At 46.7% G+C, this 12,907-nt stretch overlaps 1 protein-coding gene across 9 annotated transcripts in view; it reads left to right on the forward strand.

The window, feature by feature from the left end:
* LOC139104044 (RNA binding protein fox-1 homolog 3) overlaps positions 1 to 12,907 on the forward strand; it is a 256,372-nt gene that overhangs the window by 109,335 nt on the left and 134,130 nt on the right. The window contains exon 1 of one of the 9 annotated variants that reach the window (XM_070659270.1): positions 6,535 to 7,278. The exons of the other annotated variants lie outside the window; for them this stretch is intronic. Coding sequence (XP_070515371.1) covers positions 7,267 to 7,278 — 12 coding nt within the window. The 5' untranslated portion in view covers positions 6,535 to 7,266. Of the gene's footprint in view, positions 1 to 6,534; positions 7,279 to 12,907 lie in introns of those variants that run through there. 9 annotated transcript variants of the gene reach the window in all.

The following is a 12,907-nucleotide window of genomic DNA, read 5'->3' on the forward strand; positions in this document are numbered from 1 at the left end:
ACGTTCGTGGCCGTGCATCGCGTGTTCAAACTACCGCCGAGCTGTCCTCGTTAATCTGGTCGTCGTGTGTAGCCTTAAGGTCGTCATGATATATTGAAAGTGATTGCAAAACCACGTAAACCAACTTTGGAAAAAAAAAAAGAAAGAAAGAAAGAAAGAGAGGACTTTGAAAAAAGCTTACGGCTACGGCATTAAGCACATTTTGTTCGCGCATAGCTAGAGAGATCGAGCAATTTTTTGCAGTCAAATTGCTTTTGAAAAAAGCCTCAGGTGGGTCACGGCGGGAACATCTGTTTAAATAAACGAATACGACCGAATCTTTTGCGGAATATAAATTCACCAGCGTTACGTAATTCCCGTACATCCTTTTCTCGGCCGCGACTTCTCTTCTTTCGGGTCGCGTACGAGGTTAAATAAAGAATCATATCTCGTCACGTGGATTCATTTTAGAGCTTTTACTGAAAATTAATTATTCTGTCGCAATTTTGGCACTCCGCGCGCGACTGACACGTGGATGAAACATTGCAGGTGCGAAGCAGAATTCGCCCGGCAAGTATTTTTCGGGACTAACTTTAGATTATCCGAAATATCGTCTTCGGAATGCGAGGAAAATAACGCCTCGCGATTTGGTTATCACCCCAGAAATATTTTCCTAACGATATCGCGTTCGTTGAAAATTGCCGTGTTAATATTCCTTCGCGTGAAACAAAAAAGAAAAAAAAAAAAAAGGAAAAGAAAAAAGAAAACCGCCTGCCCGCTAGCGACGCGGCCGCGAATTGAATTCTCAAGATGTTTATGGTCCTTTGAAGAGCTTTTAAAATTGTAATGGCGCTCATCTGTTAAACTGACGGCCCATTAAGAAGGGAAAACTCTCGCCGCAATTACGTGACCGATCCTTTAAAGCGGCGCACACGCGTCGCACGAGTGACGCCCAGCTAAATCGTCAGCGAGGCGAGCGTAATTTTTTTTCGAGAGCCTTAAAGTCTTCTCAACTACGAAGACGTTCGGGAGTTTCGTGCCTGGTATAAAGGTCTCGTGTGTTCCCCGACGAGACGTCGGAATCAAGCGGGCGCATTCTGAAACATCGCGGTCGCGTAATTATTACGTTAATTTATTTTCTGACTCTCTTGAGACCGGTTTGGATCAAAGACGGACCTCGCTTGATTCGCGAGACGGTCCATTGTCGCTGTTGATCAATATCGATTAGAGACTGGACAACAGCGTGTGTTTGTCGGTCTCGCGTATTGATCGGAAGCAGACAAGCAAATTCGCGTGGCGGCATCGGTTGAATCACGTTACGCAATACGACGGTGACGTTTCTCATTACGGACGCTTTGAACTTGTTTTTGTATCTCTCGGCGTATGATAAATGTCACTTCAGCGACGCGTAATACGTTCCGATTGTATCGCGGGATTTTTTACAACGTGGCGAATTACGTTTCGCGATAGCTGGCAATGGTGAGCGAATCTTCGGGTTTACTTTTTTTTAAACGCGTATCACGCTCGCGTTTTCGAATCAGCTTCTAATCGTGCGTCAAGCGAAATTATCGTAACGTTAGCGATGAATCACTATGCTCGCTGCTAGCTTCTCCAAAGCCACTGGCTCTCGTAGTCGTCATGGAAACGCCTCTTCGGATTCTCCCGTGTAGGCAGTTTCACGAGAGGGTACATGATGTAATGTCGATCCTTGGGACAGTTATGCCAATCGTGATATCGAGATAATGCAGATCGGACGGTCGCGCGCGGGTTAACAATAATAATTTATTTTCTCGCCGTCTTTAGTAATCGGCGAAAGACGCCTTTTGAAAGTTCGCGAAATTGTTCGGTCGCCACTGTTCGTTATCATTCATTTTATTAATTTAATCCATTTAATTATATGCCGACTTCTTTTTTTTTTTTTTTTTTTTTACTTTATCGGTTGATCCCTACGTCTCTTCAACCGAGTGCTGAATCTGGTTCTCCGAGACCGATAATCACGCAGATGGAGCGGTATCTTTTCTTACTAGACGGCGGTTCTCTTATTTTCTTCCATTAGAGCGGCGTCTGTGATATCGATACTTAAGGAACAGCCCTGCGACGGTATTAAGGGATATAGAGAGACTAAATCGGGACGCTTCGGTCGGTGCGATCCTCGCGAAAATCCCTCGCGTTCTGAGCGACAAGCGATTCATCGTGCTTTTTTACCCGGGAGCAGATCTCTTTGCGTCATCCTCCTGTCGTCGGCGGCTTACAGAAACGCGGCTTCTTCCGTTCCTCTTTCACGTGCCTTTGCCCGCGGGATTCGCGGCAGGGTCCACCGGGGTGTCGTAAAAAAAAAGAAAAAAAAACGCGGGGGAGAAGGGATTCGAAAAATCGAAGGCGACCTATAAACCGAGATGTCATCGCCGCGGTACAACGCTCTCTATGCGGCGTACTCTCCCGTCGTTTCCTATTTCCAGGGAAATATTTTATAGAGCATGAGAGACGTAGCCTGGATTTTCCAGGAGAAATAGCTCATACGATTTCCTCCCCCACGACGTGCCATCGATCTTTTTTTTTTTTTCTTTTTTTTCTTTTTTCTTCCCTTTTTCCGAAAGCTTCTATATCTTTCACGGTGATTTCGCATAGCTTATCGCACTTGACTTCGATGACTCGCGGGCCGATGCATTTTTCCGACGGGGTTATTCGTAATAATAAATTTCAATTCGAGATAACGTTATCAATATCCAGCTACGGTGTCGATGCACGCGCATATTTTGCACGATCCAGTATTAGAAATAAATAATTTAATACGCGCGCGCGGAGAGGGGGATACATATGCATGAGTAATGCTTATCGAGCGGAAGTAAAATTGTCGTGGGCAGTTAATAACACAAATAATAACTGGGTGACAATAATAATACACCACCGACATCCTCGTAAAGCCCCGGGAGGTAGCCGGGGCTGTTAATCAAATATTCATTAGATCGTCTAGATGCAGCATCATTTAATTATTAAACTCATCCGTGATTTCATCGCGCGGCCCGCGACGACGTAGCCGGCGAAATTTCATGTTAATCATCAAGAGCATTGTTTGGACCGTTCGTGTCATTATTTATCGCGCAGATAATTATCTCCGGTGCCGCGCGTTCTTTTCCCTCGTACAACGGGCACCCGTGGGTTCCTCGCGTTCACATAATGCCTCATATGCGCAAGGTACTTTGTTCCCCCTTCGAGATCCGATAAATTTATCCTCCTTGATCTCTCTCTCTCTCTCTCTCTCTCTCTCTCTCTCTCTCTCTCTCTCTCTCTCTCTCTCTCTCTCTCTCTCTCTCTCTCTTTCTCTTTGTCTTTCGCCGCTTCCTCTCTCCGCCCGCCCTCATCCTCCTCCCTCAGGATTTGCCGTTAGCCCCGCGGCATCCGTGAGGTCGAACGTAAAACATTTATAGTATCAGGACCGCGCAAGGGTACTGGCGTACCAGGACTCTGAATGGCGTCGTCGTTCGTCGGGTATGCGCGCATGTGCGCTTCAGCTGCAACGCACGTCCACGCGTGGAGGGTTCTAAAAATATATGCGCGCGCGCGGCTACCCCGAGTGCACTTGAAACTGCAGCAGCAGCAGCAACAGCCGAGTTCGTAGAAGAGAAAATGAGATAGACCGCGATTTTACAACGCTTAATATTGCGCATTACCTCGCGGCACAAAAAGCATAATTGTTTGCATTGTGTTGCACGCGGAAAGAGTCACCGATCAAACATAAATAAATTAAAAAAAAAAAGGAAGAAGAATAAAACATTTTTTAAATTTTTATTTCGATCCTTGCTTGCATAAAAAAATTAATGTTTGTTCAAATGGCATAATCGAAGAATCAAATTTTGTTGCACCGACTTAAAAGTCGTATTTTAAAATAATCTTTTACGTATAAGAATTTATTAAAATTGATAGTACAATTTTACGAGAAATTTGTAATTAGATTTCGAGCGGAGTTTTTATTTTTGTCTTTTGGCATTTATAAATTTTAACTGATGTTGTTTTATTTTTCTCTCGGGAGGAAAGCATGCCCCGGCGATGCCGCGGCGCATTTGATATTCCCTTCAATATCACAATACGTTTTATTATCATCGATTGTAAATGCGTCGCGTGCATATATCCCATATAGATGAGGATATCTTTATATCTCCACGAGCTATCACGGCGCCGACGTTGCAGCGAGAATCCATCCGGAGGCCGTTCGGGTCGCGTTATTCTAAGCACCACAGCTTTTGCACCCTCTCGTCCCATCTCTTGGTTTCTATGGTGATTCCAAGAGGGGTTCGCGTCCCCTGTGGGTCGTCTCGCAGGTTGATTGTCGGTGTATATATATAGCTTCGGTTATACGTACGCGATGCGATCCATAAAAGGCGAAATACTTCCTACTTTTTGCATGTGTAGCTGCACGGCGAACGACGCTCGTCCGCGATATAACGTTTACCGTTTTATACCCTTTCCGTCATCGCTCGTTATCGGGAAGGGGGTGGAAGCGCGATTCGCGGAATAACGAGGGAAGCGTATAACAATCGGTTCGTCGCGACGAATTATAACGAGCCGTAAACTTAAATCGAACTGGGGTTTTTTTTTTTTTTTATTTTTGACACGGTGGAATTTCGAGTTCTCCGGTGGGTTCACGTCGCCGGTAATGAATATACCGTTCCCGGGGTATATCAACGAAAAAGAAAAAAGAAAAAAGGAAAAACCGCGCTCGCCTCCGTCCGGCGGCATGTAAATTGTAATTACCGGCCGACGCGCCGCGAAGCATCGCGTTGTATCGCGCTCGTTTAACATTTTTCATCCCTCGGTCTCGCCGGCGGGACGGAAACGCACGGTCAAACTCCGGGAGTATAAATTGTCGGGATTTCATTGTCGCCCGGCGCTTCCGGCGCTGTTCCTCCGCCGAAACTTTTCCTCGCGCGCTTCTCTTGCGCCAGTCGATCTCGCCGGCACCAAACTCCTTCGAGCGGGCTTTCCCCGGTTGACTTTATTGAACCGGACGGAACGCGACGAACGCACGGCGAGGCGGACTGAAATAATAGTCTGCCCGCCTCTAGACGACGGTGTAACCCGGGCTTACTAGCGCCCCAGCGTCATAATTACAGACCGCGATCGATAACTTATCACTCGGAAACTCGAGGCACGTACTACCAAGCCTACCTCAAGTTAATAGTTCCTGATCAAATATGATACGTTTCCATGTCCCATTTAATGTTGCTTTCAGCTTGATTTGTTACGTGATAAAAGCGCATCGCAATTTTTCCGATCTTCCCGGAAAAAAAGAAAGAAAGAAAAAAAAAGAAAAATTTTTTATTTAATACAATTATGCATATTTTCCTTTTAATTTTTTGAATCGTAAGGGGAATGTTTAAGTTTTATTATTAATGCTCGAGCGTGTAGACATCAGAGGATTAGTTCTAAAATTAATCTCGGGCAGAAAAGTACTTCCTGAAAAATGTATACAACGACACGTTGAACGTGCATGTGCAATTAACTATCTTTGACGGTCATGCTTGCGATGTCGGAGGGGTCGTTAAGGATTTTATGAACGGCGAAGTTTCGGGCGGGAGTTGGTAAAATTTCGAGAGTCCATTAGATGGATAATCCACGAGGATTATACGGGAAGTTTTGTTAAGGTACGTACTCGCGCGAATGAAACACGGATTACGGGAACCGACGCGGCTTATTCTCACGTCGGGGCGATCGGGCGAGAGCGCGCGCGTGGATTGAGATCGCAGGTGGAATCAAAAGGTGTTGGCTGAGAGATCGGAGGTGAAAAGTGCCGTTTACGAGCGACATTAAAAGCAATAAAGAGGCACGCGACGCGCGGACGAGTAACGAGCGCTGAACGCGTAATTGCCAGGCTTCGGGCACGTTCCTAGGGAATCGTGAAAGTAAAAGAGGAACCGATTATCGTTCTCCGATGAGGATCTTCGCACCGCTCTCTCTTTCTCCCTTTTTCATTCTCTCCCCCTGGCTGAGTATCTCGAAGAGCAATTCAGAATACGAATCCGTGAATCTTAAACTGCTTCCGATTTAAAAAGTAATTTTAACGTGGCGTAGAAAAAGATTAAGCAAATAAAATAGAACTGTACGTTAAATTCGAGCGGGGCTTGTATCGATAACGCGAGGAATAAAAAAAAAAAGTATATACCCGCCCAATTATTTTAATTTTTATTTTTATTTCTTGAACAAAATTAATTTAATCGAGTCTCAGGGGGAATGTATAACGCGGTGCATAAAATATATCGGAACAACGCAAAAAAAACGTGCTTTTTCGCAGGTGAAGACCGCGGGGGCCGCCGTTCTCCGCGAGGAATCCGCTGCGCGTACGCGCGGGCGTGTAAATAAGGCATAAGTAAAGATAACACCGGGCAGAAATCAGTTTTAATTAACCGCGCGGCGTTAGTGACACATGCGCCTCCGATCGAGCGTTCGATTTTTCGCGGTAACGCGCGTGGGCGACCGCGAGACGGCGCTGGCATGTCATTATGGCTGGCTGGTGGCGGCGCTAGTGATCAATGGCGCCGGTTGGTAGTGGGATCGTTGTTAGTCGCAGCGGGACCACGTACGGTGGCGGTTGTGAAATCAGAATCGTGTTCGCGGGGATCCGGCCAGGCCACAAAAGAGAGGAGTCGGAGAGGAAAACGGGGCTCGATCGCGGCGGACACCCAGGGGCTGAAGGCGGACTGAAGCGAGACGGCCGCGAGAGAGAGAAGGGTGCACCTGGAACAGTCGGTCGGGCGTTACGGTGCGACGCGCTCGATTCCCGGTTGTAACGTGAAAGCCCCGCTGCCATCGTCGTCGTCGTTGTCGCCGTCGCCGTCGCCGCCACCGTCGTCGTCGTCGTCGATCGTGCGCTAATCCGGTGCGTGGGTCCTCGATTGGTGCGCGCGCGCGCGCGCGTATGTCTCTCGCGTGTGTTTTCGTCGTTCACGCCGAGTGCGGTAGCCGCGGAGCTAGGTGGACTGTACCGTCCGGTTGTCGGTTAGTGTTCTAACATCATCGTGCCGGGCACGACGGGGAGACGTGCCGCCGTCGGCAACGCGTAGTGCGCGCATCCTGATTCGCGGAGGGAAAGAGAGATAGGCGAGTGTGCCGGAGGAACAGAAAAGGAAGAAGAGGCGTCGGCGGCCGAGGAGAACGAAGGAGGCGAGGTGGAGGTGAAGGGGGGACAGGAGGCGGCGGTTTGGTGCGGCGGATTTGTTTTTTTGCACAACGGTGGAGCAAAACGGCCTCAAGCTGTGGGGCTCTGGGGCGTTTTTCCTTCCTCCGCAAGGGATGTACTACCCTGTAAGTTGTTAACCTTTATTAACCGACGGTCTGCGTACGCGACCGGGCGTCTCTTTCCATCTCTGTCTTGCTCTCGCCGCGCCGCTCTTAAATAAATCAACCGCCTGCGTGTTCCCTACGTGTTTTTCCCCCCTGTGCACGAGGCACTCCAACGTTGGAGGCGTCGGTTCGATAGAAGGCGCCGCATCGGCGGACCACGCTGCCCGTCGCCGAGACGAATCGCGCGGAGATGGCGGGAAGAACGACTGCGCGTCTCCGCTCCTTCCGTCTTTCTCTCTCTCTTTCTCTTTCTCTTTCGCGACTTCGTCGAAAGTCGCTTAAGCAAGTAGATTTCTTTTCGACGCCGAATGCTATCGTGTTCACGCGCTTCTCGTTGCGCGACGGCTCTTGGCTCCCCTTCGTCCAGACAAATTTTTTTTTTTTTCTCTTCCCCTCTCCCCGTCTCCGCGTCGTCGTGCGGAAGTGGCGATCCTGTAATTTCAACACGTGGCTTTTTTTCCAATCGGCGCGACGCGCGCGACTCTCATCGATCCGTCGTTCGTTCGTCTGTCTCCTGCCTGGAGTACCTTCGCGCGCGTCCTCTTCCCTTTTTCTCTGTCCGCGCTTCCACCGTCCCGTCGCGGTCGATCCGCGCGCAGCGTCCTCGTCGCGTCCAGCCGGGGCGAGCGAGAGCGCAAACGAAATCGCGTGAGCGTCGAGGAGCTCCGTCGGTGAATGTCCTTGAGCGTCGTCCGCTGTCCGCCGTGAATCTTTGTTCCGCGGCCGGGATTAGTGTTGTTGGGTTACGCGCTGGAGAGGCCTGCGGCGCCCGTCCGCGGGAAAGAGAGGGAGAAAGAGAAAGGGAAAGGACCCGAGGGAGCGTGGGAAAGAGCGAGAGAGTCGAGAGTCGTTTTCGGTACGACGCTGCCCGGAGAGAGACAAAAAGAGAGCGAGAGAGAAAGAGAGAGGAGCTCCCTCGTCGATGGCGCACACACGGCTTGGTTTAACGGGAAACGAACGAGAGAGATTCCCGTCGATTTATTTAACGAGGGGGATGCTGCGCCCGACGCGACGCACTGCGTCGCGCCGAGTGAAAGTAAAACAGCGGCGGCACATCCGCGCTCCGTCGCCGTTCACGCGGCAAATCGAGCCCTGGTAAACAATGTTCTAAAATAGCTCCCGGGGTTAACGATAATACGAGAATGTCCCGCGACGTGTCGATGGCGTCATCTCGCCTCTCTCGTTCGGCTTGACGCAAAATCGCGGCCGAGAAACCGGTCAGCGAGAATTCGCGTCGGGACGCCGCGACGTATCGCGCTCGGGTGGAAATCAAGACTGCACGATCGAGTTTAACGCGAGCCGAGACGGTCCTTGGTCGATATCGGGATAAAAATCCGAGCGCTGGGTGATTTTGTAGATACTGTTCTAGCTGGAGGACGAGAGAGAATGGGATAACGAGAACGAAAGAGCTGACTCACTTCGGAATTCGACAGATTATTTTTATTTTATTTTATTTTTTTTTTTTCTCTAAATATTCGCCGCATAAAAATCGAAGAAATACACGTGCTGCGTAAAGGAGTCGAGCAAATGGAAAATCTGTCCCCTGCCGTTTCCGTCGGTGTACCTACCTACCTATCTACCTACCTATCTACCGTCGAAAAAAAAAAAAAAGAATTTCTCGCAATTTTTAACCGTATCGTTAACGATATATTTAAAATAACGTGAAACCGCAATGGTCCGCCCGACAATTCTCGTCCGAGAGAGGTAACGTGAAACGAGCCGTGGCTGCTGCGAGCCTCGCTTTTGTTCACTCGGTCTTCGGTTCGGCGTTATTTTTGTACGTGCGTTTCGTGTGTACCTACTTCGGGCACGCAGGTAGACGTTCCGAAACGGAGAAATACCGGCTTTTCCGGCCCGAAGCGGACAGTCCTCGGTCGAAAGGACCCCGGTCTCTTTGTGCGTACGACCAGCGTAGCGAGGGATTGAATTTCGCTCACAATAAGGCTGACCTTTTTTTTTTTTTTCCCCTCCGTCCTCGCTATAGGCGCGCCGCTTCTCTCGTGAATCCGTCGTTAAGCTTCCCCGCTCGGTAAGTTTTGCTCGACCCGGCCGGAGAAATCTTGTCAAGACGAGTATCGATCGCTTCGGTCGCATCGAGCCAGTCGCGGGAACAATCGTTTTTGCGTTTAGAAAACGCAACGCGCGGCACACGATCGACGCCGTCCGCACGCGAGGGCCTCGATTCCCCGCGGAATTTCTTCGCGATTGCAGGGGAAAAGGTACATTCGGGTCACGCCGCGGAGTATTATGTTTTGCGAAACGGCAATGGCAAACGCCACTTCCGTTCCGGTTGTTCCTTCAGTTCGCCTTTAATATCACGCTCCTCCGACGGCTTGGATACCTAATACGCGGACACCGTGTGCTCGCCATACGGAAAACGATTCAGCATATTTTTATTAAAAACACGCAACAAGCGCTGACGTAATTTTCTTCCAATTTTATGCGGTAAAATTTTTCTTTCCTCGTTTTTTTTCTATTTTTTTTTTCTTTTTGTTTTTTTTTCTTTTCCGCGCGAATAAAACTTCTTTCGCGAAGTGCGCTGCGCGTTCAGTTTAAATCGCGGCCAAATCTCACAAACGTCTCGCGCCGTGGGATAATTCGGAGGGTACACCTTCGTGTATTTCGCCGCTTCCGCGCCTTTCCATTTCGTCACGTCGAGAGCCGAGCACGTGTTTTTCTTACGCGCCGTGCGTGCTGGAACACGCTTTCTTACGCCTCGTTGCGTCACGCGGCGTAACGGCGGTGTCTCGCTTTTTGCACGGGATATACTGGTTGGCGTTTTTGCACGACGGTAGATCAGGTGGCACGTCAAGAAAATCGTTCGATCGATCTCTCGACTTGTCCTCGCAATTTGCGAGCGACTTGGACGCGAATTCCGTTCGCGGATTGCCTGGCGGTGCCAAACCGGTCTGCAGTCAGGTGCATTATCGCACAGACGAATAGATGTGGCGTACAAAAAGTACTCCGCGTTCATTTTTAATAATATCCGAAAGCCGATATTTCGCAGATTAAATACACCCTGTAACGACATTTTATAATTTACCACGTATTAAAAAGTTAATCCTTTACCGGCAATTTGGTCGAAACGCCTGAACGTATTTAAAAAATTTAAATGTATTATTGGCTCGCGCGAATACGAACAGGTTAATATGACACACGGACTCGATGCCGATAGAAAAAATTTAATAGTTATTATATGACTCGCGCGCGAGCGAAACGATGAGCGTGTTAATATTAGGTGACACACGACTCAATGCCGCTGTATTGTGGGACAGGGGACACGGTTCTAACGTGGAGGCACCGTTATGGATTGAAAAATTGATTTGTGGGTCAAGTGTCAATTGTTCTGCGATACAGCATGTTCGAAATGTTCGCTTTTGTGTTGGCGATGCTCCCGCGCGTTTGATCAATTTTCATACGGCTCTGTGCAGCTTCCGTGTTACGGCCGACGTGCATTTTTTTGCGACAGAGAAATGTACGCCTGCACCGGAATTGTTGCACGCACATCCTCCGCGCAATGTTTCCGTTTTGCACAATTCTCTCTCTCTCTCTCTCTATTTTTTTTTTTCTTTCTTTTTTTGTAAATGCATATTTCAGAATGTAGGTCAGAGCTAGTTATTTCGAGCCAATCTACCGATACTTCACTTTGCACGGCATCTTCGTTTAACCTTTCTTCGGTGCTCCTTACAAAAGCAAGAACCGCGAGATTCAAAGGGGTATTTCTTTACAAAGCGACATTATTTTCTGTGCATTGCCTTTTTTTTCCGAGGGAGAAGTAAGAGTTACGCGATTAAGGTTATTTTTAAAATCCTGCATGGACACGACGGTAATTTCGCACGATCGGTAGAATAGAGAAGTCTTTTCTTTCGAGAAGTCGAGGAGTGGGATTGTTTCTTTCTTTTTTTTTTTTTTCTATGTTGCCGATTACGTTTACATGCATCTTGTGTGTATTGTTACGACGATGTATAGCTTTGACTTCAACTTATTCTCGGTTTTTTAAAAATAGACATTTTTCTTTCTCGTGTTTTTAGAATTGTTTTTTTAATTTTTTTTTCTTTTCTTTTTTTTTTTACTATTTACGTAGATTCTTTTACGCCAATGTCAATGATATTCTCAGAGCGTGCTTTACATGTTAAAAGCGTCTCTCTTTCCCTTGGCTAACCGCGCATCTTGCATTCGCTTGCGTGGCACGTGTGAAACGTGTGACGTACTTTACCCGCGGCTCTGCTTAATTTTTTTGTTTGCACGATCGTTCCTTGAAAGGAGTACTGCCGCGCGGCACCGAAAAGTTTAAAAGAAGAGACGAACGTTTCGCTCTTTATCGCTAAAATCAAACGCAATTTACAAATTTTTTGCGGGACATATATATTTCTGGACGTTTATAGAGTACATTAAAGGCTTTTAATTCAGTTAAATTTTAATTGCAAGAGCTTTATTTAACTCTCTCGTATTCGTATTTACTATTAACGTTCCTCCTTTCTTTTTTTTTTATTTTAATTTTTTTCTTTTTTTTTTTTAACATGTCTTACGCCTCAAATCAAGCGTGCTTAATCTACGAGAGTACATTATATGTATATGTACATACATATATGAAACTTGTCGCGTGCGAAAGCTTTCGAAACTTATTTAAACTTCGAATCGTGGCGAACTATTTTTATATTACTTCTTCCTTCAAATAGTTATCAAGTTGTGTAATGTAAAACGATGCCATTTCAACCGCGCAAATTGTATCTAAACGCTATCGTTGATCTTTCGCAATTGTAAATTGTGCTGTACCACGTTAAACACAGTTTCCTGTGTGCCGATAAGATTTTCTTTAAGCAGTATTGACGTTAGAATTTATTACAAAAGTTCACCTATTTATTTTTTATTTTTTTTTACAAGCCATAAATATTTTCGCAGCATTAAGTTTCTTCGTTTGGAACGAACGCAAATAAATTCTATTTAGCGCACAATAGTTATTTCTTACTCGCAGATTTCTGCCAGGTTGCAATTTTTTTTTTAGCAACAGTTTGATAATTTATTTCGTCGTATTTACTCGATTAAAGCATTTTGATTGGCTGGGGAAAAATTTTCTCGCGTATAAATTGGAAAGGCGGCGGTTTTACTTTAGGCCAAAGCTGTGTTTTAGCATCGTTAACCCTGCGGCAAACACGTGTCAAGGTCCTTTTTGCAAGTCCACCCATTGTTTTTCACGCACGGACGCCGATCGTTGAGAGTTAACACTTGCAAATATGGGCACGACGTGTAAAAATTGAAGGCGCATAATTAGCGAAGCACGCAGAATTTTTCTGCGTCTATTAAATTAAATCGTCGAACGTACTTTTTATTTTAATGCATTAGGAAGTTGATAACGGAGGGGGAAATTTATTTATTTATTTTTTTTTTTAACGTTGCAAACCGCCGGGTTATGGACTTTATTGCGTGAAAATAACTTAAAAACACGAGCATAAAGTGCATGCAGCTATTCGGACGGACGTTAAATAGAATCAGCTATTTCGTTTGCTAGTAGAATGTAACAAACAAAAACGCGATATGAAAAATTTATTAAATTCCACTAACGAACATTTTAGCGAATAGTTCTTCTCTT

This window comes from Cardiocondyla obscurior, linkage group LG07 (assembly GCF_019399895.1).
Source record: "Cardiocondyla obscurior isolate alpha-2009 linkage group LG07, Cobs3.1, whole genome shotgun sequence".
NCBI lineage: Eukaryota > Metazoa > Arthropoda > Insecta > Hymenoptera > Formicidae > Cardiocondyla > Cardiocondyla obscurior.